The 26,591-nt window shown below is 41.3% G+C and overlaps 1 protein-coding gene across 3 annotated transcripts in view; it reads left to right on the top strand.

The window, feature by feature from the left end:
- LOC114154497 (tetratricopeptide repeat protein 28) overlaps window positions 1–26,530 on the top strand; it is a 236,403-nt gene extending 209,873 nt beyond the window's left edge. For 2 of the 3 annotated variants that reach the window (XM_028033626.1, XM_028033628.1), the window contains 16 exons: window positions 1,939–2,048; window positions 7,794–7,923; window positions 8,019–8,237; window positions 10,028–10,187; window positions 12,704–12,844; window positions 18,157–18,301; window positions 18,445–18,624; window positions 18,746–19,290; window positions 19,972–20,219; window positions 20,311–20,435; window positions 20,519–20,750; window positions 21,026–21,102; window positions 21,771–21,794; window positions 22,512–22,641; window positions 23,936–24,043; window positions 24,176–26,530. In XM_028033626.1, coding sequence (XP_027889427.1) covers window positions 1,939–2,048; window positions 7,794–7,923; window positions 8,019–8,237; window positions 10,028–10,187; window positions 12,704–12,844; window positions 18,157–18,301; window positions 18,445–18,624; window positions 18,746–19,290; window positions 19,972–20,219; window positions 20,311–20,435; window positions 20,519–20,750; window positions 21,026–21,102; window positions 21,771–21,794; window positions 22,512–22,641; window positions 23,936–24,043; window positions 24,176–25,785 — 4,184 coding nt within the window. In that variant the 3' untranslated portion in view covers window positions 25,786–26,530. The remainder of the gene's footprint in view (window positions 1–1,938; window positions 2,049–7,793; window positions 7,924–8,018; window positions 8,238–10,027; window positions 10,188–12,703; window positions 12,845–18,156; window positions 18,302–18,444; window positions 18,625–18,745; window positions 19,291–19,971; window positions 20,220–20,310; window positions 20,436–20,518; window positions 20,751–21,025; window positions 21,103–21,770; window positions 21,795–22,511; window positions 22,642–23,935; window positions 24,044–24,175) is intronic. The other variant, XM_028033627.1, reaches the window with a different exon arrangement.
- Window positions 26,531–26,591: the final 61 nt, after the last annotated feature.

Here is a 26,591-nt window from a genome sequence, read left to right as displayed (position 1 = left end):
GGCGGGTCCAGCCACAGGCGGGTTTTTTAACGGGAAAGCGGAGAAAAGCGACTTGGGACTAGGCCGGCTTGGCCCATTTTTCCCCCCTCCTCTCTTTGACCGAAAGCGCGTTTCGACCTCTCTGTCACACAGCCGGGCGGAGAGAATGGACTTCCAGATACAGAGACCGTGTTAACCAGGAATGTGCATGAGAAATAGCTTGTTGTAAACTGTAGCAGGCTTGCTGAGCTTTTAGCACCTTGCGGGTGATGTGTGGCTCAGGCGCTGCCATTTTTTTTTTTTTTTTCCCCCCATCATTTTCCTGCACAGAGGGGCATTTTCATCTCTGTAATTGGGCAGAACCGGGTTCTCGGCAGGCAGAGCGAGAACACATGCAAAGATGTGATATCGGCCTTGCTGCTTGACGAATTAAGAGTGAAAAAACAAACTGTGTGCTCTGCAGATGATTTCACTCGGCACAAATACCGAACAGTCACACCTAGGCATACAACACCGATCAGCAGCTTACAAACAAAACATCTATAATGGGTTTAAGTGTCATAACGATTGAAAGATTTTAGTGGTTTATTTGAACTGTTCCTTTCTGGACATATTAATAAAGATTTTAGTGGTTTATTTGAACTGTTCCTTTCTGGACATATTAATAATACAATATATCAGTATAGTTAGTATTAAAAAAAAACAAGAATGGGAGGGATACGTTTAAATTGCTGTGGATTCTTTTTTACAATACATTCATTAGCTTTTATATACTAGTCTGTCGGTTTTGTGAAATTTTTATTCCTCTGCAGAATTCATTTAAATTGGCTGATTTTGTGACATGGTTCAAAAGGTTTAAGGTCAGGACCATTAAAGATGATTAATGTTAACCTATTTTAACAATCCTAAAACCAGCATTAAAGAATTATTGTCGTTGGGAAACAATTCTGTTTAGGCAAACCATCCAGCTGTGAATTTGTAGCTAGTTTTTCTTTTATTTCTTCTACTTTCTGCAATAACACCAGTATCAGTGACAGTGAAACCCTCAGAATGATACCACCATCATCATGTTTGACAGTTGTTACACAATTCTTAGGTTTTTAAAAGTAACTCCTGCAAGCATATTTATTGTCATTGTGGCCAAAAAGCACTTTTTGTCCCTCATCTGACAGTAGGTTTTTTCTCCCATAAGGTATTTTGCTTATTACATTTGGCAGATTTTTCCATGGTTAGATAAAGAGTTATTATCAAATCAAAAAATGTTTTAGTTCTTTGTGATTCCAATGACAAAAAGGAACACCATTCATCCAAGGACGAGCGATGGGGTTGTATGTGTATGTTTGATCCTATTTAAAGTTTCTACCATTTGTGGATTGATGAAAATCCATTATAAATTAAAGCATATTCTTGTTTTAAAGGTTTGATTGTAAGTTTAATGCACCTTAGAAAAACAAGCAGCATTAGGGCATCATTAAAAACAAAAAAATGTGTATTTCTGACTGTGCTTGTGTATATACTCCCCTGTCTTTCTAACACTAACAATCTCTCAGAGTATCCCAAAGTAGACTTCTGCTGTGTTTGCATAAAGCCCATTATTCGCCCATCAATGTGCTTGCAAATATTTGTCGACGCCTTTTGTGATACCCTTCAAGCAAGCATTACACGCGTATTTGTGTTTGCTCAGCCACTCAATCCTTCGCATTGATTACCACGCAGTCCGATTAGTGCTACCGACGCTCTCCCCCTTCGCCAGAGGCGGGTGCATGCTTAAAACCCGCTGCACGAGCCGTTTCTTACAACTGAGGCCAAATTTCCAAACCTGTTCACTGTCAGAACAGCAGTACCACGCTATGCTTACATCTGTTGCGCACAAAGACGCACAAGAGCCAGTCTACTCTGAATATTTTCTGCTCCATGCTCCGTCTTCTCATCTGTCGCCACTTCCTCTCCTCCTGACAGGCCTGCGGCTCGCGGAGCAGCTGGCTCGGCGCGAGGACGAGGCAAAGATTCGCCATCGTCTCGGCCTCTCCCTGTGGGCCAGTGGGAACTTGGAGGAGGCCCAACATCAGGTAACGCATCTCTCTCTCCGTCTCTCTTTCTCTGCTTCCTTTGAGTCACCTTGACTCATTTCCTCCTCACATCTCCTCTACCTGGACTCCTTCCAGTAAATCCACCCCCATGTAGTTAAAACTGACCTCCAATAAGCCCACATCTGTTGGCTTAGAGGTTGGCTACGCTTACAAATGAGAGGTGGAGGTAGATGTCCAAACACATAAAAGGTGGGAAATAAGCTCACAGTAATGTTATGGAGATAGAAGGAGCCCAGAGGAGAGGAAGGGGAGCATGAACACGGCTGCTGGCGGTATGCTGAGGAGTCTGTATAGCTGGTAAACGTTGTCATCTCAGCAGACAGGCGACAGATGAGTGAAGTTTTTTTTTTCTTTTAGATCAGTGTGCATTGTCACAGGAGCCCCAAACCTCTGTATCACGCACACATTCACTCCTCTTCAGCCCACTGCCCACCTGGCAGGCATGGAATATCCCCTTAAACATCTTTCTCTCTGTAGTCTGTCCACACAGTGCAGCTCAAGATTTAATTTTTTCCTCTTGGCTCGCATATCCACACACAAGCCTGACAGCGAGCCAGCCAGCCGCGGTGGCTGTCACATGTGTCTGCAGGGATGTTTTTCAGCTCCTTTCATTTTCAAAGATCTAGTCCAAAACACTCTTGTTATGATACACGTGCACAAATACCATCATAGTGACCCAGATAGCTTTCTTTTTTTTTTCTTTTTTTTTGCTTCCTAGTCCCTGCATCATAGTTTTCAAAAAAGCAAGTTTGTCTGTTTGCAATTATCTGAAACAAGAGCCGGGAAAGCGAGACCGAACTAACGCGGCGACCGGAGCCTGTTTGCTCAAGTGTGAGTCATATTGAGGAAATTGTGTTCAATTAAAGCAAAATATTATTCTAACAAGCCAGTGCAACATATTTTCCATTGCATGTATCCTTCCCACTTTTTGTCATGTTACCACCTCAAACTTAAATGTATTTGAATAGATTTGCATGTGATGGATCAACAAAAGAGTGTTGCATATTTGTGCAGTGAAAGGAGGATGATGCATGGGTTTCATATAGTATATTTGTTTCCAGCCCCTCTGAGTCAATAATTTGGAGAACCACCTTTGGCTGCAGTTACAGCCTCGGGTCTGTCAGATTATGTCTCTAACATCAGTTTTTAAGTTTTGCCACAGATTTTTCTTTAGATGTATCCTGGTCCCATCAACCCAATCCAGATTCCCTGTTTATGTTGAAGTAATGCGTCCCTATAGCATGATACTGCCACTACTGTAGTGGGTTTGGATATTTAGGGTATTAGTTACTTCTTAGTTACTTGCCACTCTACCTTACAGACCTGCTTTGGGGAGTGTTTTACTAGATTTGCAGATTTGCATTAGTCTTTCCATAATTAGATGACGGGTTGAAATTTGTTCTGTTTCATATTCTGACTTTGGCATATTGTGCATAAACAAATGCTGCTTTAAGCAAATTTATCCATGACATGTGTGTAATGTTCCTTGATCTTTAGTTAACTTTATGCTGAGGTTAAATTACACTGTTTTCTGTTTACTGATTTTGTTACTTTTGCTGAAGGCAGCTGGTTGCAATAATTTCCATTTAGGGTTGCCGGTGTTAAAGGGGTCACAGCACACGTTTCCAGATTATTACTCATAAAAGCATAATTTTCTGTCCTATTTTCACGTGTAGCTCTTCAGTCTGTTCTCCTTGTTGGAGCTAAAATCCTTTCCCTTCATATATATCAAGTATTTTTTTTCTGTTGCATTTGTACTGCTTGAGGTGAATCAGTGGTGGAAGAGGACGCTTCTGTCCTCAGAGTATAAATCAACTGATTATTCATGAGCTGGTCTGTCGGTACACATAACCTTGGTAAATAACCCGTTTTTATGCCACAGTTGTAAACGCCATACACTTAGATTCCTGATGCAAACCACAGGTGTAGATTGGGAGTACTTGAACTTGTGTTGCTTATCCTGGATATATTTAAAGTCTATTGTATACTATCGCCCGATCTGTGAGCCTACTGTTCACCATGCCTCTGTGATTGACATGTCCTGATTTACATCAGCTATTTCCACAGCACCTATTCCCTCTGAGATGGGCTCACATTCGTATCCCTGTGAGTTTGAATCAATAAATTTGTGCTTCCTTTAATATCACAGGACTACTCTAGATTAAGCCAGTATGTCTGAATTTATCTGCTACAGAGGATGAGACCTCCCTAGAGAGCTTATTTTAGAAAGGAAAAAAAAAAATCATTAGAGGTACGCGTGTTGCAAGTTCTGCTTACATTACTGATTCAGCATGACATTGACATTCACTCTACATGTCAGATAAAAGCCACGTTGTGTCACTGACAGTAAAATAAGAGAGTGCAATCTGAATAAATAGTAGCACTTTGGCAAGCTGATTTATCATATAATATATATGAATATCAGTGAAATTCCCAATAGTTCTGAGCTTTCCTGTGAAATTTGATATGTCAAGAAACCCTGTTTTCTTTTTAATATATTCCAAAATTATAGAATTCCCCCTATACCTGGTCTCCAAGCCCTAGCTTTAGTATAAAAATAATGTTTATATATATATATATATACAGTACAGACCAAAAGTTTGGACACACCTTTCTAATTCAATGGGTTTTCTTTATTTTCATGACCATTTATAAGGCAATAAATCCCACTTATTAACCTGACAGGGCAGGTTGACCTATGAAGTGAAAACCATTTCAGGTGACTACCTCTTGAAGCTCATCAAGAAAATGCAGAGTGTGTGCAAAGCAGTAATCACAGCAAAAGGTTGCTACTTTGAAGAAACTAGAATATAAGGGGTATTTTCAGTTGTTTTACACTTTTTTGTTTAGTGCATATTTCCACATCTGTTATTCATAGTTTTGATGCCTTCAGTGTGAATCTACAATGTCAATAGTCATGAAAATAAAGGAAACTCATTGAATTAAAAGGTGTGTCCAAACTTTTGGTCTGTACTGTATATCCATCCAGATTCCCTGTTTATGATGAATTGATGCATCCATACAGCATGATACAGCCACTACCATTGTGGGATTGGATGTCCAGATTATTAGTTACTTCTTATGTCTTTCTTTTCAGTTGTAACTAGTGTTTTGGGTCTTAATATGTAAATAATTTGATCAAGGTAGAAGCAGTTTTGTTGTATGATGCCTGTGCAAGACCCTCCTGCTACTTTCCCCAAACACCATCAGCTTTTTGTGTGTGTTTTTAACATTCGTAGAATTAAGATTTCTTAAAGCTCAAAACATGTTTTAAAGAAAATCTGTATGCTATGAAACGACAGATAAGGTTTATCTATATTACACTTTTTACAGATAAAATCACAAAAAAAAACAAAAAACATTTTAAAATAAGGAATTGTGGACAATGCAGGTGATCTCTCTGTTCACTGAATGGACATGCAGTAACTAAAAGAAAACTCATCCGGGGTGCAACTATCAGCTAACTTTTCTGTCTGATGACTTATGGTGTCCCCTCGGTGGTCAGCCATATTTCCCATATTAACACACTTGCTGGATCCAAGACTGTTGTTTCAATATATTAAACTAAAGTTTTTAAATCAATGATCTTTGTAAGATCATTGATTGATTATGAAAAGACCAGTTATTGACTTAACATGTTTCTGTTTCATTTGGTAGAGAACAAATAGAAGATATTATGACATTAAAATTGGAGAAAGAGATGCCAAATGCAAAATACTGAGACCGCATCAAGCAAAAGAGAACCAAACATAACTTACATTAATCAAAGCTATCTTAGCACATTAGCTGAATCAACAATAACTTTATAGGTCGATGCATTTTTAAATCTTGAAAAGTGCAACAAGCCTTTAAGTCACCATGCACAAACTAGAGTATGTGGAAATGGAAAAGTGTGGTGGCTTTGAGAAAATTTATTCACAATCAAAAATGTCTGAGAATAAATTGAATTCCATTTTAATAAAACTATTGAATTTATAAGAAAATAAGTAATTGATGGACTTCTGCATGTCCTGTGTAGAATATCAATGAGAAGCTTGTCTCCAAATTTTCAAAAGAATGATGAAAAGATTTTGGTACTTTTCTTAGTTACAATGGAGCCGTAAGATATTCTATCCTTACGAACTAAAAGGAAGCTTCAGCATCTTGTTGAAGTAAACCAAAGCCTTGATGCTGGAGAGATCCTGACAAGTCATCTCTGGACAAAGTTATTTAACACTAAGGTGGCTCTATCTTTTTTTGAAAGGAAAAGAAAGAAAGAAAGAAAGAAAGAAAAAGTCAGATAAAAAAATATCGCACATATAAATGATAAATGACAGTAGATGGTGCACGCCACAGACTTTTGAGCTTTCACAGCTCTGATGGAGAGAAGAGGAGGCAGAGCTCTTATTGTACATTGAAGAAGGGCTTTAAGAAAAAAAAGTTGAGAACTCCTACAGTACCGCATGTATATGTGATTATTCGGTTATATGAGGGATTATTTGATAAAGTATTCAACCCTAAATTTTGGGCCACAATGGTTTTTCATATAATTCTCAATAATAGATTATACTTGCACTACAACCGAATGTAGCGCATCTGGGCTTGTTTCCTTGTCATTTGTGATAGAAAGGATCAGGCTAGAGAAAAGATGCTGTAGGGAATTAGTTTCTTTCACAGGCAAATGTTCACATCCCCAACAGATTGACGAGCTACAATCAGCCTAGAGCCCCATCAGTGAAATCAGCCTGAGACGAGCTGCTCTGAGCCCAGCACTAATGCAGCAGAACTCTCCGGTTCCTCGCAGTTCCCCTCCCTCCCCCTCTTATTCTCTCTGACATACTTTCCTGCATGACCTTGGCATACGCCACATCAGCTAGAGTGAATCCATGTACAAGTGCTCAGAATAAAAGTGCTCTCGCTGTTGTGCATTCTTTCGCCTATCACGGTCAGAGTGATCCTAAAAAAAAAAGTTGACTACTTAGCAGTAACCTTTTCCTGTTTTGCAGCTTTTTGTGTTGAGTAAACTGTGATCAAGAGATGTTTTTTTCTTTATCTCTCTGCTTGCCCTGGTCTCCCGGAGAGCTGCCCTGTAGCACTACCAGCCATCCAACAGGGCTGCTATAAGTGCAGAAATAGGAAATCAATAACGGCTCACATGAATCAGCACTCCTGATCAGCTCTTCTGGGCTAGGCTGCCTGATGCCCCGCCTGTCTATTGCCATCCTCCTTCCCTCAACCTCACAGCCAGGTCCTGGGTGGAAATATTTAGTGACACACACATGGAGCTTTTAAACTCAAGGCATTACAAAAATGCTTGTTCTTGATTGCCAGATTCAGGTAATAAAAGCTGATGAACAGATTTATGTGTGTTTAGCAGTCATTCACCAACTACTCCTCTGTGCTTTACTTGGTTGAGAAGGGAAGGAGAACTGGAGGGGGAAAAAAGACAAATTAGGGATGACCTGTGAGGTGGGATGCTGCCATCTAGTGGCCAAACACTATCCTGTGCTTGAAAATTTCAATCCCTCTTCACAGAGTAGCCTAAAGAGATGATGCTAAATGCCTATTGAAGAGTGATGTGACTGCTCACATGAAGAGAGCATTGTAGTAAGTTTGAATTAAACAGACAGCAATAGGACTCTTGGTTGTACCTGACATCAGTCTGTATCAGTGGTACGAATACCAACATTTCTTAACTGTACGGTTTTAAAGTGTAAAAATATCCCTGTTGCTGTTCATCCTCAGCTCTACCGGGCGTCTGCACTGTTCGAGACCATCCGCCATGAGGCCCAGCACAGCACGGACTATAAACTCTCGCTGTTTGACCTGCAAACCTCCTGTTACCAGGCTCTCCAAAGGGTCCTCGTCAGCCTTGGTGAGCCGACGAGACATCCTCCTTCGTTGACGTCTCCTGTGACTACATTCGTGTTTAGCTTCTTATTTATTTCTAACCATTGTTAAACACCTCAGGCCACCATGACGAGGCCTTGGCTGTAGCGGAGCGCGGTCGTACGCGAGCCTTCGCTGATCTCTTGGTGGAGCGACAGACGGGCCAACAGGACTCGGACCCCTACACGCCTGTAACAGTGGAGCACATCTTGGACACAGTCAACAGTCAGAGAGCCTTGGTGCTGTATTTCTCAATGGCAGCAGGCTACCTCTACAGCTGGCTACTGGCTCCAGGGGCAGGTAAGATTACACTCGGACATTTTGCAATGTTACAGTCGCAACTTTATCACTCTAAACACATGGCGGTGAGGCTGCCAACACTATGGGAGTCTGATTGGGAGATGGGTGGAACTAAATGCAGGACAGTCCTGAAGAAAACCAGTTAAAGGCCGCAAAAGATTTCAAACTTGGATAGAGGCTCACTTACAGTACAGCCAGGGTTTAAACGCTGGTCGTAGAGAGCGTGTGTTCTGCAAGTTTTAGATGTATTGCTGCATCAACAAACCTGAGTGAAGTTATTTTGACAAGACTTTAACCTTCAGAGACGAGCTCCATCCAATCTGACTGAGCGTGAGCTGTTTGGAAATGAACATTTGACAAAAAAAAAATCCAATGCCACAAGACTTGCAGTTGAAGGTTTTTCTACAAACTATTAAGTTTCCAAAATGTCCCTTCCACTACACAATTATGCATTGGTATATCTCATAAAATCCTAGAAGTGTGTTTATGTTGTTTAACTAATGTGCTGAAATACTTTAGTATATTGATAGTACAATATTTTCATTTTTATTTTTCAGTGGCAAGTGGACCCACACAAATATAACTTCCTCAAATCAAAGCAGAAAAAAGGGTCTGGAGGCTGGAGGCTTCATTGCAGCTGACAGAGGGGGAGCAGATCAGATCTGACACCATGTGGCAGTGCCACCTGCCTCCCCACTGTTAGGATTTGCCCCCTGCCTTGCTCTTCACCCTTTGCTTCATCTGCAAACGAAGCATACTAACTGATAGTGACACAGATTGCGACGTAGCCAAACATTAGGAACAACTTCCCACAAATATAACATTTGCTTTTATTTAAAATTTCTTCTGAAATAAAAGTGGACATTGTATCTTTACATACCTCCTCTTTCTGTATATTTTCGGTAGAACAAATGTGGTTTTCCAGGTGAAGCCCCCACCCATCCCCTCTTGTACACATGACTCGTGAAATTCCTGTTTAATTAAGGGAACAGAGAAAGCTCTGGGTTAATTAAAATTCATGTCACACACCTCCCGTGGCTGCCATACTGTTAGTTCTACTTTAGGCCACTTTTGCTGCCGTTGTGAGGAAAGGAAATGAGAGCAGTGACTCATGTCCCATGCCACAGGCCCTCAACATTTGATCAAGATGAACTCCTAGGCAACCAGCTGAACTTGACCCCTGGCGGTAGTCTCGTAAGCAGAAAGAACACCATGGAAAGGAGTGTAGCTCTTCAAAGCGTTAAATATCACCCCAGGCAAAGAGAGTGCCACTTGCTCACTAATCGCCTGTCTGTCACTTCCTGGCATTCCCTGGCATCCAGCTGGCACCAAAACATGGCCAGTTCTAAAGAGGTCCGTCGATAACAAAGGGGGGTTTAAAGCTAAGGTTTCTACGTTTGTGTGAATTCTGCACAATTCAGACATGAGTGTGTGTACCTAAGCTGTAAGCTACCTAGTTGTTGGTTCTTGTAAATGTAACGTTATATTTTCACAAAGAGAAATCACACACATACAGCATGTAGCCCATCTCTCAGATTCCCTCCTGCTTGAAACAGATCTAGCAGGCACCAGATGGCAGAGATAGTCTACTCTTATCTTTTATTGAATAAATGTTTGTTTTATTCATTCGCTTTCACAGATGCACTGCTGCACATGGCCTTACCCACAGCTCTCGGTTTAAATGATCAAATGTTTCCTGGTGTAGTGAACAAGTCACAGAAACAAAGTAGAAATGGATGTCGAGAAATGGAAATAAGTCATGTTTGGTTTTGTTTTGCCTATTATCACAGGGATCCTCAAGTTTCATGAGGTTTACCTCGGTGAGGGCGTGTCAGAAGGAGGGTCAGACTTCCAGGATGGAGGTGGGGGTGGGATGGTGAGCAGCTCTTCGCTGGAGCAGCACATTGCCAGCGCTCGGGAGGCCCTGGGAGTCGAGTCGTACTACAGCAGGTAGGACGGTTGCATCTAAAAGATCATTTAATCCCTCCATGAGTTCTGAGCCGTATGTTTTGGGTGCTTGCTCTCGGGGCTTTGGGTGTCCCAGTTCTTTTTGGGATGTAGCTGGAGGGCAAAGTCTATGGGCTGTCTCTCCTTGCACAAATAATAACAAAGAGGAAATACTTCCCTCTTCATTATTATTCTAAATGCACGAGTTTCATGACTGATATAAATCCACTGTAACTTTTTTAGAAGTACAGTCACTAGATTGCAAATCTCCTCAATGCATCAACAGAGAATCAAATTAATAGTGTAAATCACAGAATAACATGCTGGAACATGCTCTAGCTGGAAAGAGTAAAACTAAATTATTTTCTGTCTAGGCTGTTGCCAAAACCTAGTTCGTTTTACCATGCCTCTGTGTGTAAAGGGCATTATTCTGCCCCACTGAACTCTTGGATGACCGCACGCCCCCCCCCCCACATGTCTGAAAGAGTTCCCTCTTCATTCCTAGGAAATAAATGAGATGGAATAATGGCTCTTTGTATTGCACAGGAATGGTGAGTCCACCTGACAAATAGTGCATCAGAAGTGAAGCAAAAGATAAAGGGGGTTACTCTGTGAATCTGAAGGAGAAGAAGATTGAGAAGAGGCGATAAAATCAATGGGGAGAGTCAAAGGAGCCAAGGTCGGTAAATAAAGACCTAACACACAACAGGGGATGCAGCCAGAGAGACTCTGAAAGAGATGGAAGATGAAACGAAGGAGTGAAAGTTAAAATCGCCCACTGAAATCCATTCTGATGCGTCTCTAGTTGGTTTTTGATCCATAGTGCCCAGCTGGTGCGCCCAGCGTCTGTCTCGAATGCTTTGGCAGCTTGGCCTTCCTGCCCCATTATCAGCTCATTTACTACTCCAAAAGGAAGTTGCATACACACCACTGCGCCTGGATGGGCACAATATGGCACCACTTACCAGCCCATTCACTGTCTGGAGTGCAGACAAAGGGGCACTCCAGCACTCTGAAATGACTGGAGACTAAATGAATGAGGTGGAAGTGAAACGGTAAAAGAATGTGTGCGAAACAAAAACTGACAAAGAGAGGTGAGGATAAACAGTTTTGACAGGAAATCTCATTGCTGCCCTATCAAATAGCTTCACTGATGCTCATTACAGCCAATAATAATTGGATTCTGCCAGTCCTCCACAAAACAGAAGAGCAGAAGTCTTCCTATTTTCACAGATAACATTTTCCAAAGGCCAGGTAGGCTTTTGTGTGCCTTACTTGGATTTATTCTTGGTCCACATCTGTGCAATCAAACAACATCCAGTGTTTATTTTCCTATCCACCTTGACGTGTCACTACTAGGAGGGTCAATATTCTTCAGAACAGCCCTGGTAGTGATTCTTGGATTCCTTTTACACCTCTCACACCATCAGCCATCACAGTTTAGATATCACTTTTGACTTCCTGTTCACATCCCCTACGACTTTCCAGTGTCATCTTGTATTTCTTAGTAGTACTTTATACTGTAGCCACATGCTGTGTTAGTCATTAATTACCACCAATTACAGAGCAGCTGGTTTAACCTGTTGAGATGATTAAAATAGCAGTTCACGATGGTGTAGTCACTTGAACTTTGCTATAGATTCAAAATTGACAATATAATTTTTTGACATTATCTTTCATATAAAATATATGTCCAAGAGATATAGAGATATTTTTATTTTGCAAAAATGCATGGGTCATTGTGGTATTATGTTTTGATACCTTTGACATCTTTGTCTTTTTAGTGTGAAGAAAGATGTAGGTAAAGTAAAAGAAAAATTAGCTAAAATCTGAATCTGCCAGGAATATGAATAATTTTGCATTTAACACTGTAGCCTGTGGTGATGGGCTAAGAAGGTGTTAAGGGTTGGGTCTATATGAATATCTCAAAAATATCAAAGCTGTCGTTGACTGACCTTATTAAAAACGACCACGAAGTTGATGCCTGCTATTCAAGACATTGCCAAAAGAAGTAGTGATACGCTGAAACAGTTTAAGTTGTCTACAAAAACAAATGTCGTTTTTGTGTTTCCAATTTCTTCCTTGTGAGATAGTTCTCCTCGATGTTGTAAGTAGAGTTAAAATCCGACATTTGGTTTGTTTTAACTCTTGGTGCATTAGAGGAAAGCTTCAAACATGGAGACAGAAATAGGCGGGGAGGAGTGGTGTCGAGTAAGAAGAGTGGGGTGGGGGTGGCTGACTCCCCACAGACTAGATCAGCATTACCAGCATTATAATGAAAGGATTTAACTGTGCTTATCATCGGGGTGTCGGCTCAAGGCTGGGAAATTGGGCCAAGTGTGTGGGTTGAATAGTGTGTATTTATGGTGGATCGGGAATGTGTGGAGTTGATTTAACAACGAAGAGACAATGTACGTCTCTGTATTGTCTGCTGTGCTCAAGAGGCACTTTTTTTTTTTTCCCCCTGCCAATATTTTTATGATTATTTCTCTGACTCAATCTCTTTCTGTCTCCATCAGGGGGTGTTCTAGCAGTGAGACAGAGAGCGAGGCGGGTGATTTTTTGGACCAACAGTTTGAAGAACTCAACAACAAGCTCAACTCGGTCACCGACCCGACAGGCTTCCTGCGCATGGTGTCGAGAAACAACCTGTTCAACAGGTAGGGGACGGTTGTACGTCAACAAAACGTTGCTGCGCTCTCGCACTCAATCGCCAAATTCTACCAAAAACCACTTCTTTACAAAACAAGAAGATTAAAAATATGTGCTTGGGTAAGGAGATTCATGGGTATTGTGGCTCATCTGTGAAAGGACTTTCTTTGCCATTGTCTTGCCAGCGCAGAGGCAGCATGTGAATCCTCCTTATTAAATAGACGGAGTAAAGCCAAGCTGCTAAAGCCCTTATCAACTCTCTCCTCTGATGGAGGCGTGTGTGTGTTCATCTGCGTGCACACACTCGTGTATGTGTCTTTTCCCCAGACACCAGTAAGGCCAGTGTTTGCGAAGTCCGTGTTTGTTGTGCAGATTTATTAAATGTCCATTATTGGCCTGTTCAGTGTGTGATTATTAGCAAAATCCCAACTATTCTTGTACATTGCAGTGATAGGTAATGCATATCCAAAGAAAGTGTGTGTGTTTGGGTCATATTTTCCTGTCCTAGTCCACAGTTGAGCTGCTCTTTGATGAGGGGGTAATTCCAGCTTTAATTGAGTCTCCGTGCTCATTAAGCCCCTTTAATGGGCTGCTGGTAATAATCCTCTCATTCTTTCTGCCCTCAAAAAAATTTTGAATTATAAAGCTGAACATGCTAAGGAGCCTGTCTTCTATCATAATGCATAAACCACAGAAAATGAGGGGAAACACTTAAACACCTTTCTCTTGAGGTTTGTCTTCACATCATTAGTGTGCTTTCTTTGCCTTCTCACGTTGACATTTTGTATCAATTTTTTATGCAGTTTGTCGCTATGATGAATGCAGAATTAGAAGAACTAGAGATGCGCCCATTTCTTTTCAAAGATTTTTGTCAATTACAATCTTTTTTTGAAGAACTACAAATGGCAAAAAATATATCTTTTTTCAACTTTCTCCATATATTGAAAATGTAACTAGCTTTGCAATAAAATGTGTATAATGAAACAGTCCATTACTGAAATCTACCAATAAAGCAAAACCATTCAGTTTATGTAACAGAGGGATCTGAATAATTTAAAAATGGCTAAAAAGATGTTGTACATAACCCATTTACCCCTTTAAAAGACAGAAAATTCACCTTTTTCATGAGTTCAAATGAAAATATATTGTGTGCCATACCAGAAGATATGACGTTTTTTCCGACTAAACACTTTTGAAATAATTAACATATGTGTCTAACTTAATATTTGAAAGAACCTCTGATTTACTGTATTAGATTAAACCATTCATTCATTTATTCTGACTACACATGAGTCTAGGAATCTGTTGTGATTAGATTTTCAAAGTCACATTGTGTGAGAGAAGGCTGTATTTGTTGCACAGTTTTTGTTGAACGGGAATTTACTATTAACTTAAAAGGGCAACATAATGAAAACAGAGTCAACATTTTAAACAGAGTTGTAATTTATATTAGCATTTAGTGCAATAAACATTATTATCAGTCTTTGAGTGCAATACTTGTAAAGCAAAACATTATCCTAACTATCAGATTGCAAATGGATTGGTAGTAAGTACTAATTAATTTTGTTCAGTGATAGTCAGAGTTTTAGCTGCTGAAGCCTCACTTGCTATTTAAAAATATCACTATAATTGAACAGTTCTGTAGAAAATACAGTATCCTTTCAAGAGGCTTCTTGGTATGGAAAAAAGTTGTTGTATTCCCTCAGCAGCAGCTTCAATACTGAAGAGTGTTATGGATAGTGCTTTGATGTCGTGTGTTCACTAATCTGACGAAAGCTGATTACCAAATGCGGCCAATTCCAGTCACCAGATGATTTCTAGGTGCTTCTGTATAATAATTTTCAAATGAATGCCATTATATTAGGAGTGGTTCAGGAATAATACAGTGGGAATTAAAAAGATTTGTCAATTGCTCTATTTTATCTATAATCTTTACAGAGACGCTTGAAAGGATTAGCATGGGAAGGTGATGATGAAAGTCTGTCTAATCCGATCAGCGTGTAAAGCATTAGGTCATTATGAACAGTCAACACATAATGAGATTGTTTGATGGTCTTGATGAAGCTGTCAGTAAAAAGAGTAAATCCAAATAAAATACGAAGCCTACTTTAAAAGGGATCATTTCGCAAAGAAAAAGCACATTGCTTCATTTTGTGGGGATGAAAATAGGTCAGTTGATACAATGATTTACTTGTTGACATTTTTAGCCTTTTGATCTCTCTCAGCTGTGACTGAGGTAGACAGCCAGTGAATACAGTCTTCACCTTCAACCTCACTGCCTGCTGTCTTTTAAATTCACTGCTTTGCTCTGCACTCTACACCTTCTCTTGGCTTCAACCTTGCCTCCTCTCTCATTCCTCCTGTCAGGCTAACAAACGATTGTTTTGCTTTCCCATGGAGTCTCTTGCCAAGGCCTGGGAGAGAGACAGAGTGTTGAGAAGCTGGAGGGAAGCCTGTGGCCTGAGGCTACCAGAAGGGCAGGATAGATGTCTGTTGGCAGGGGTCTGGAGGAAACTCTAGCTCTTGTGGAGCAAATGGAGTGAAGTGACACGTTGAGACATAAAGCTTGGACCCACAGGGCCAAGCAAAAGGTTTCTAACCCCAGGGCCACCATTTGCACAGTTCTCAGTATGCTAGGTGTTGGTGAGGCCGAGGTTGAGCTGTTACTTCAATCTCACCACAGATATGCCTCAAAAGAAGAGTCTCTCTTTTATCCCACATGCTGCAACCCAGTAAATATACGGCTTTGGGTTTGCACTGCACATAAAAAAGACAGTATAGGATGAGATTAGCGCTGCTATTCATTACCTATTGCTTATGTAGGGACTCAGCTAAAAGGTCAGTTCTTCTAATTTTAGTAGTACCACAGAAGGGCAATGCTGCCATCTAGTGGGAAACGTATATAATAGCAATATAATATCAGTGAAAGGTTAACAAGCAGGTACATCTAAAAAATATATAGAGAGTATTGTGAAATTATTGTCACTCATTACAGGAAGTAAGGAGCAGTGGTTTTACTTCAAGATCCTCCCAAATGACAGAGCTCCTCACATTATTCCTAATGCTGAGCCCAACAGTTGAACAGAGGTAGCTTATTTCAGTCGTTTGTATCTAGGATATAATTCTCTTGGTCACGATTCATGTTTCATGACTGCAGGTGGGGAGTGAAACCTAGAGGAATTACTTTTTACCTTTGCTCTTTCTTTACCATGATAGATTGAATCAGTGCTCACATTACTTCCCCAGTTTCTCTATCCATCTTCTGCTTCATCATACCATCACTCATGGATAAGATGTAAATGGTAAACGTGTGGCGGTTTATCTAGTCCAGAGGACTCCAGTGGATATTAGATTTCATGCACACACTGACACTCTAATGGTGGTAAGCTACATTGTAGCCTTAGCTGCCCTGGGGCCATCTGGTTGAAGTGAGGCTGCCATACAATCGGCACCATCTGTACTGGTCCACTATTCCAAAGCAAAATCCACATTCATTAATTGCTTTCTAACGCAATGGTGTAAATTTTCAAGGGAGTCTGAGAAGTGTGACCAATGAATAAAATAAAATAATGAAGAGAGAGCACATAACACCAGTTTTAAAGTCCCTACACTGTCTTCCTAAAGACCAAAGAATATACTTTAAAATACTGTTGTTAGTTTACAAATCACTGAACGGCTTTGCACCACAAAAGGTCAATGGACCTTACCACAAGGGCCGGTTTTCATTGGCTGATGCCCATTCTACGTGGTCACGTGCGTGGCCGTCTCACAAACACACTTAGCTTCCCGTTAGCCAAGTACAGCATAATGGCAGAACTGATACAACTTCTACACCTTGAAGCCTGTCTGCTACACAGTCTTACATTAGCTAAACAGATCAATATGCAATGTGTCTGTATCTGACATACACTAAAGATTTTATTTTAGCAGAAAAGGCTTTGGACTAAACTGTTACTCGTGTTAGCCACGTTAGCACCAAGTACAGCTAGTCAATCAATCATCGCTGTGTTCAGGGAAGCGCTGATTAATAATCGAGAAATAAATATCAAGCCTGGAAACTTGATATCGTAACGGACTGAATGTTATGTTTTTAACGTAATCTTTGCTCGTCTTGCGGGACGCAGGCGGTTGCCACGGTAACAGGTGTGCTTAAACTACAAAGAGAGAGAGAGAGAGTAAAAAGATAGGAGTGGTTTTGAATTGATCACCTGTTCAGGTTATTTTACCTTTGTTTCCCTTTGCTGTGGCGCATTACAGCCGCTGTAGTTTCTAAACGTTGGACTAATTATCTCGTTCGTTTGTGAGTTTACATCATTCACAACAAACATCAAATATAACAAATATATTTCATAAAATTTTAACAAACAAATGGCTTCTACCGCGGTTATTATGTGAAATTAAATTAATTATATCCCAACTTCAGAAGATTTGCCTTTATCTTTACAGAGCTCTTTGGTTCCTCCTATCAGTCTGTAGCTTCTCATATTGACGTCATCAAACCAAATTTCAGATCTACCATAACTGACTGACACCTGCTGGCCTCAGGTTTGCAACCAGCTTGTGACTGAGAAACCAGTAACCTCCTCCCAGATGATGACATGAACTTGTTAGTTCCTCTGTCCATTGTAGTAGCTGATATATTGTGAAAATCCGGTAGAAATGATGCACAAATGGAGTCATGTTTACATAGAAACAACGCGCTGCGAGGCTTTGTTTGTGAGACTTGCGGTCACGTGGGTCGGTTGTGGGCGGAGCTTGGTAAGGTCCATACATTAAAGATCTGCTGTTGTTGTATCAACCTTCCAGACCTCTCAGGTCTTCCGGTTCTGGTCTGCTCTGCATCCCCAGAACCAGAACCAAACGAGGAGAAGCAGCTTTCAGCATCTATGCACCACAAATTTGGAACAAACTTCCAGAAAACTGTAAAACAGCTGAAACACTGACTTCCTTTAAATCTCGACTGAAAACCCACCTGTTTAGGATTGTATTTGAAACGTAATCAATTACAAATTTATTGATGGAACTTTACATAATGTCATGTTTTGATTGTTGATTCTATGTTGCATTGTGTTTCTGTGTTTGATATGATGTAAAGCACTTTGAAATGCCTTGCTGCTGAAATGTGCTATACAAATAAAATGTGATTGATTGATTGATTTAACACATTCACCAGCATTAAAATAAATAATTAAAAAAAACAGAATGAGATTATATCAAAAACATGATGCCAGAGATTTTCCAAAAATCTTTCCTCAGTCTGCAGTGTTGCAGTAAGATGTACAAGATAAAACCTCTGTTTCTTTCTGTGGTGTCTGTGCAGGAGCTGTCAGAGTATGACTAGCCTCTTCAGTAACACTATGTCTCCTGCCAAAGATGGTAACTCCTCACTGCCTCGACGCTCCAGCAACCTTGGCAAACCTCCACTGCGGGCACTTTACGATTTACTCATTGCACCTATGGAGGGGGTGAGTGCTGCCTCTCTTAGTGATTGACTGCATCCTACAAATGTTTGTTGAAGAACTCTGCAATGCCTAAGACAAGACAAATCACCACATACCGACAAAAAGTTTTTGAATATTTTTTTTTTTCTCATTCCTTTATCTGACAGGGGCTGATGCATTCCAGCGGGCCTGTTGGCAGACATAGACAGCTAGTGATGGTCCTGGAAGGAGAGTTGTACCTCATCCCATTTGCTCTGCTAAAAGGAAGCTCCTCTAATGAATACCTGTATGAGCGTTTCAGCCTCATTGCTGTGCCCTCCATCCATGGCCTTGGATTCAGCGCAAAGGTTCGACTTCTCATTCAGTTCACTTCCATTAACATAAGACATGTCTTAGTCTTTTAATACATCTTTGAGCATATGTCCCTGAATCGTTGTGCACATTTAAATTGTGTTGCTGTATTCTTAGACTCACTCTCGGCGTCCTGGACCAGCTCCCTGTGGTGGTGTCTCCATGGCAGCAGTGGTGGGAAATCCTAGACTACCCTCGCCTGTGATGGACCGCTGGCTTTGGGGACCCATGCCCACCGCTGAGGAAGAAGCTCTAATGGTTGCAGAGCTACTGGGGTGTCAACCTCTTACTGGCTCATCTGCCACCAAGGAGAGGGTGATGGGTGCCCTCACGCAGGCTGAATGCGCCCATTTTGCCACCCACATTTCCTGGAAACTGGCGGCTCTAGTGCTCACCCCAAACCCTGAATGTGTACCTGGTGGGGCAGGTGCCACTGTTGGGGTGGGAACAATAGGCAGAGGCGCGAGCAGTCGGAGAGGCAGCAGCGGTCGAGGCAGGAAGGGCTCCGTTGGCAGCGGCTACACCATCCCAGAGTCTCTCAACATGCAGGATGACAGCAGTGATGTGGAGAGTATCTGTGACAGTCCGCCCCTGCAGGAGTTCCTGCTAACAGCCGCAGATATTTTGGACCTGAGGCTGCCTGTCAAGCTGGTGGTGCTGGGGTAGGTGCAATGGATGTGGCGACAAATAACGCTTTGTAAAAGTATTCATACCCCTTGAATTTTTTTCACATGTTATGTTAAACTTATACAACGTTTTTTATACATAAACCAACACAATATTTTACATAATTGTGAATTGGAGGGAATATGATGCATGTTTTTCAATCATTTTGTGACTATTCACATGAAAAGGTTTGGGTGCATCTATATTTAAAAACACTTTAAAGCAAGTCTGTTCTTTTTACTGAACACTATTGCATTGTCAAAGCTTTGGGGCACACCACAGTCAGTTTAAGACTGAACTGACACATGAGTTCAGTCTTAAACTCATCTGACCAAAACACCTTTTTGCATGTTTGGTGTGTCCTTTACGCAGCTTATAGCAAACTGCAAGCATAACATGCTTTTTTTCTTGCCACTCTTCCATAAAGGGCAGACTTGTGAAGTGTATAAGAGTTGTCTTGTCAACCGATTCTTCAGAGGCCTTCTACTTCTGAAATGTGTGCTGGGCAATCACACAAGCTAATTAAATACACTAAGATTTATGTTTGTAACATGACAACATATGAAAAATGAGGTGGTTAGAAGGTATTGTCTTTAAACAGAGGACATGCTGATTGCAATATTGTATGAAAAAGCTAAATCTCACACCAAATCTCTACTGTTTTACTGTGGCTGCAGGTCGTACCAAGAATCTAGCAGTAAGGTGACAGCAGACGGTGTTGTGGGACTAACCAGAGCCTTCCTGGCTGCTGGTGCTCAGTGTGTTCTTGTGTCCTTGTGGCCTGTACCCGTTGCAGCCTCCAAGATTTTTGTCCATGCTTTCTACTCTGCCCTGCTGAACGGGACCAAGGCTAGTGCAGCACTAGCAGATGCCATGAAAACCGTGCAGAGCAGCAAACAGTACTCTCATCCGTCCAACTGGGCAGGTTAGATACATTGTTCATGCGTTAATTCAGTTGAAGTCGAACAGACATGACCATGAAATTACTTGTTCTTATTGCTTTATTCTCCCTTTAGGATATATGCTGATTGGCAATGACGTGAAGCTTAACAGCCCATCTTCCCTTATTGGCCAAGCGTTGGCTGAAATTTTGCAGTATCCAGATCGAGCTCGTGATGCTCTGAGAGTCTTACTTCATCTGGTGAGATATCAACACAAACAATACAAAATCTGACAACCAGCAGCATACAAATACATGATGCATTGCTGTTATTATCCTTTCAGGTGGAGAAGTCTCTTCAGAGGATACAAAATGGCCAACGTAATTCAATGTATACATCCCAGCAGAGTGTGGAGAACAAGGTCGGGGGCGTTCCCGGCTGGCAGGCCCTGCTGACAGCCGTGGGCTTCCGTCTCGACTCCGCAGGCACTGGTATTCCTGCTGCAGTTTTCTTTCCCACTGCTGACCCAGGAGACAGACTCCAGCAGTGTAGCACTACGCTACAATCACTACTGGGTATGTAGACACAAGCTGAAGATCACAGGTCAGACAGATTCAGAATCTGTAACAAGTTATGTGTTGTTTGTTCTTTGTTTTGTTTCTCTGGTGAAAGTTCAAGATGCAGGTCTCTTGCTAAATTATTTATTTTCTTTCACTGAAAAATATGATCTATTAGTTTATGTTTCTATCATTTCACATTGAGGGCCATCTGCTTGGTATGGCTTATTTTGAGGTATAAATGCTGTTTCTTGAATGAATAACAATGAGCTTCCTTTGTTCCAAACCCTTAGGTTTGCCGCCGCCAGCTCTCCAGGCTTTGTGCAAACTCATCACTGCTTCAGAGGCAGGAGAGCAGCTCATCAACCGGGTAAGAGCCTGCTGCTTCAAACAAACGCACAATTTGAAATTGATCTTGGTTTCAAATGACGTGTGCTGTTTGAACTAGAAAGTGTTTAGAAAAACGGTACCTTGCAAAGCAATCATATTCTTTGAACTTTAAAAAAAATAAAAATTCAGTTTGAATCCTGAAGCTTCCATATTTTCTATTGAGTTATTATGTGATAGACCAATATATTTGATTTAAAAAAAGGAAAATACAAGATTTTACCTTTTTTTAGGGAAAAAAGGAGCAGCAAACATGTGGAAGAAAGTTTTCTGGTTAGATGTGACAAAAGACCTACATATCTGACTGGCAATGCTAACTACAATACTAATTATTTTTCTCTTCCACCCCTGAAATACCAGAGAATTAGAGTTACACAGCAGAGGTTTATCATTGTACACGTGCCACATGCTTGGACTCAGAAACCATGGAGTTAGGCAGCGATAATACAAATTCAGTATGTATAACATGAACCATGTTCCAACTGGGTTATGTGTACTAATTGCACCGAAGTGCAATATTACACACCAGTGTTACCTTTTTGCTTCATTTCTTCTTATGGCTGAATCTTTTTAACCTTTATCTGCAAACTGTGTGCATGTATTTAAAAACAACCTATTCTCTTTTTCCTGCACCCACCTTGTGGTCTGAAGGCTGTCAAAAATATGGTGGCCATGGTAAGTGACCATTCACCTACCTGCACTGCATTTCACTCTGCTCTGCTTCTCCACTCTCTACCTATTTAACTTGCTAAAAATAAAAAATAAAGAATCAGGAAAACTGCACCCTTTGTAAAGAGGCTTTATGATGGTTTTTATAATCTACTTTGTGATGCTGTTGATTATTTACATGGCTGTGGGAAGCTAACCTACCATTTGTTGTGTATATTTTTGCACTTTTCCATTCCTTTGATTGCTGAAGGATTTCCAGCCGTGGATTATTACAGCTCAAAAGAAAGTTTCAGGATAGTTGCAGGGATTAAACTATGATGTAAAGCTACTATGGCACAGCTAAGGCTCTCTTTTATTTTCCACACAGTTACGTCAAGCTGGCTAAGTTTTCTCTGTTGTTAGATATGTAATCCCTAGTCCATGTGAACATTCCCACAAAGGTCCAATTCTTAGCGTTCTAATTCTCTGCAGCTACTTTTGTCCCCATTGTCTAGTTAACTAATACAAAGGATTCAAAACATATTAAAAAAGATTTCTGTAGTTCATTAAAAGGTTTGTATTTTATAATTTCTAGAAATGTCACTACATATCCCTAAATTGGTAATGAAATTACTATCAGCAGCACAAAACTAGTGAACTTGATGCCTATGTTATTTTATCACATTTAATGATTTAACAAAATAAGAGTTTTAATTTCACAGTCCTTTCTTCTTTGTCTACCAGCTTCACCAGGTGCTAGTGCAACTCCAGACAGGAGAGAAGGAGCAGGACTTCTCCCTCCTACCCATTCAGGTGTCCATTAGTGTGCAACTGTGGAGACTGCCTGGATGCCATGAATTTCTGGCTGCTCTTGGTAAGTTAAATATTAACAAAATAAGACTGCTTCTTTGTGTCTCCTGTACATCTTCAACAACTTTGCATGAACATTGTAGAATGATTTCATTTATACAAAATCAACATACACTCTAAAACAAAAAAGCGTTATTTTTTTCAGATTTTTCAAAATCCTATATTATCCAAAATGTTTCTGAAAAAATAATTATATCATATAAAACAAACTAAAAAAAGGACATTTAACACAGAAACGTCGACCTACTGAAAAGTAACCCCATGTACTGTAGTGTGCTCAATACTTGATCGAGGGTCCTTTTGCGTGAATTAAAAAACGAATGTGGTGTGGTATGACAGAGATCAGTTTGTGGTTCTGCTGAGGCGTTCAGGCCCGGGTCTCTTTAGTAGTGACCTTCAGCTTGACTGTATTGTTGTCTCTGGTGTCTTTTATCTAACTCTTGATGATTCATCAAAGATTCACTGTAGGGTTCAGGCAAGTTTGCATTGATACCATGGTGATTAAAGTAGCTACTGGTGCTTTCACCAGTGTGGGTGGGTGAAAAAATTTTAACATCAGAACCTCCATAAAGCTTTGTGAGCAGAGGGAAAAATGAAGTGTGAATTTCCTGACAGACAGCTGGCCTGACTTTGGGCTTGGTAAAACACAGAGAAACGTCAGCATGACATGGGTCCCTAAGTCATGTCACCTGTGAAAGCATCACACTAGATCTCAAGTTGTTTTTAAGTAAGATGTTTCTGACACTGGTTCAGGATTTGCTTAACACATTGCGACAGATGTAGCCCGTGTCCTGGAAACATCGGTAGTGGCTTCTGAAGCACTGACACCAGCCGCAATCCATACCTCGTGAATCTACCCCTGTTATCATTGATGGTTATTGATCTTTTTTCTACCACACTCGTCCCTTCCATTAATCTGTCCATAAATATGCTTGCATGCAGCACTATATGAAGACTGAGCTTCTTCAGCAATGACCTGGTGAAGGGGGGTCAGTGATTGTCTGCTGTCAAGTCAATTGCCGTCAAGATTGCTGAAGTCACAGCAAAATGTTGCTGCATAAAAACATTTTTTTTTATCAGTCTGATGTAATATGAAACTGGAAAACTATATTTTGAGTTTTCAAGAACCATATTTCATAATCATCAAAATTAACAGAAATAATAAACACTTGATTTATGTCACTCAGTGTATAATATATCTAAATCCAAATTAGATATATTATCTATTCATGCATGCATGGAGTCACAGTCACATTTAATCATTTCAAAATTACATTTTGTTGTTTTTCTTTGGACAGGATTTGATTTATGTGAGGTAGGACAGGAAGAGGTGGTGCTAAAGACGGGCAAACTGGCTAATCGGCGCACCTTGCACTTTGCTCTTCAGTCTCTGCTGGCACTGTTTGGTAAATTGGTTTATTCGTTTAATCTGTTTTGTACTTTCAGGGTCTAAATTTCTTTTTGGACCGCTACAATTTTAATTCGTTTAGTTTTTTTATAGGTTTTCATATACATATGTTTCTTTGCTTTGTTTACAGACTCCACAGAACTGCCCAAGCGCCTGAGCCTGGACAGCTCATCCTCCCTTGAGTCTTTGGCTTCGGCTCAGTCTGTCTCTAACCCATTGCCAGTGGGATACTCAAGCCTTCCTTTCTCTCCCCCATGCCTGGACAATCAAGCATCAGATGCCATCTCTGTCTACAGCCTCAGCTCTGTAACATCCTCTATGAGTTTTGCCTCCAAGTCAGACTGTGACTTCCTTAGTCATCGACAACGAGGGGGCGCCACTGCACACTTCACTGTTCACAAACACCCACATGTTCCACGCAGTCGCTCGTCCCCACAAGGAGCTGCTGCTGCAGGTGCAGGAACACGAGGTGACGAAGAGGAGTATGAGGGCTTTTCCATTATCAGCAGCGAGCCACTGGGCAGCCACTGTGACTCTCTGCCTCTACCACCAGGTCACAGTCAGCGACACCACCGAGGAGGCAGGGGGGTTGGTGGGTCCACAGGAGCAGGGAGAGGCTACACGGTCTCTGTGTCATCACGGGGCAGTGTCAGCACCCCGACGTCTCCTGTCAAAACATCCCTTGTGCCCAGTCCAAACTCGCCATTCCAGAAGGTGGGTAAGGTGAGCAGCTCAGACACAGGCGAATCTGACCAGTCCAGTACTGAGACAGACAGCACTGTCAAGTCGCAGGAAGAAAAACCTGTTCATCTGGACCCTCAAGAGCTGGCCCAGAAGATTCTGGAGGAAACTCACAGCCACTTACGAGCTGTGAGCAGTCTTCAGCGGGTTGGAGCGGAGGGCGGGACTGGACCTGCTGCGGCCTCAGCCCGGAGCGGTACGTTCCGCTCTTCCGAAACCAGTGCATTCAGTCGTCCTAACAGCAGCGCCAGTGGTCGAGCACAGTCTTCCCCCAAGCCCAAGCCTCCCTCCCGTTCTTCTTCCCTGCAGAAGGTAAGCTCTGGATACAACAGCCCTGCAGTCTCAGAGTCTTCCCAAAAAGATGGTAGCCATCCTTCCCCCACCATGGACAGCCATGCACAGTTCAAACTGAAGTACCCAAGCTCTCCATACAGTGGCCACATTTCCCGCTCTCCCAGCAATGTGTCTCCCAGCTCTGGACACCAGTCACCAGCTGGTAGTGCTCCGTCTCCTGCTTTGTCCTACTCTTCTACAGGCTCTGCCTGTTCTACATCAGCAGATGCTCCAGATCTGGACCGGCTAAGAAGAGGGGTCATTGATGAAAAAGTCCAAGCTATCCATAACCTGAAGACGTTTTGGACTAATGCCGCAGCTCAACAGCAGCAACATCTAGGTCCTGTCAAAGCCATCCACAGCAAATCCGGACCTATTGCTTCAGCCAGTAGAGATGTACTGAGCCTTCTAAACCTCTCCCCACGCCGCTGCTCCCCTCATGACACCCAAGACAGCCTGGAGCTGCGGGAGCTGGGACTGCAGTCACTGGATAGCGGTACCAAGAATTCTTCCAATGGACACCACTGTTCCAACCCCAGAAAAGTTGCCCCGTCGCCTACAATTTCCACAAGCAGCAGCCCTGGTGCTCGTTCTATCCGACTACCTGCCGGCAACGGATACAAATTCCTCTCGCCGGGAAGATTTTTCCCTTCTTCTAAATGCTGAAACGTTGAAAGTGGTTCTGTAATTTACTATCCTTTGTGGCAGAGGATCAGGGCACCTCTTCAGGACCACCATTGGCCCATCAAGCCTAACTCAGTCTGAGGGATTTCTTTGACTTGTATGTTCCTGCAGAAACAGATGATTGAATGGCTTGGAGACTGTCTTGTCTTTGTGCCCATAACACTGTAAATGGCAATGAGAAATACTCAACGACCTGATACTGTGTTTGTGTGTAACTGTGTCAGGTAGCGCTAAATGCAATTTGATATTTTTTTTTTTTCCCCAAAAAAGTTGCTGTTTGTGTGGTCAAAAGATGCAACAAACCTTATTTCCCTCCATTCTACTTTTTGTTTTTAAATTTAATTATTATTGTTATTATTGTTTGCTATTGTTGTTAATATAAAAATTATTATTATTATTATTATTATTATGTTTTGTAAATTTATTTGTGTTTTACAATCAGTATTAACTGTTTTTATAATTAAAAGTGAACAAATCTGTACCGTGTAAAGATGGATAGAGTGAAAAAAAATCAATTTAATATTTTTTATTGAAATCTAGAGGGCATTTTGCCTGATTTCTTTGTGATCTGAGTGTCTGCTCTGAAGCATGGATTCTCTTGCTATTCAGTGTTAAGTACCATGTATGACTTTTTACCCCCATGATTTTTTTGAGATTGAACATGGCAGTTTCACAGCAACAATCTGTCATTTACCAGTAAACTGTTTCAATAAAAACATCATGTTTACTTCCTAACTTGGCAAAGGTTAATCAACTAGAGAGAAAAATGGATAAAGAGCTCTGATTTT

The sequence above is a fragment of the Xiphophorus couchianus genome, chromosome 12, assembly GCF_001444195.1.
Source record: "Xiphophorus couchianus chromosome 12, X_couchianus-1.0, whole genome shotgun sequence".
In the NCBI taxonomy this organism is placed as follows: Eukaryota; Metazoa; Chordata; class Actinopteri; order Cyprinodontiformes; family Poeciliidae; genus Xiphophorus; species Xiphophorus couchianus.
This window is presented reverse-complemented; position numbering and strand designations above follow the sequence as displayed.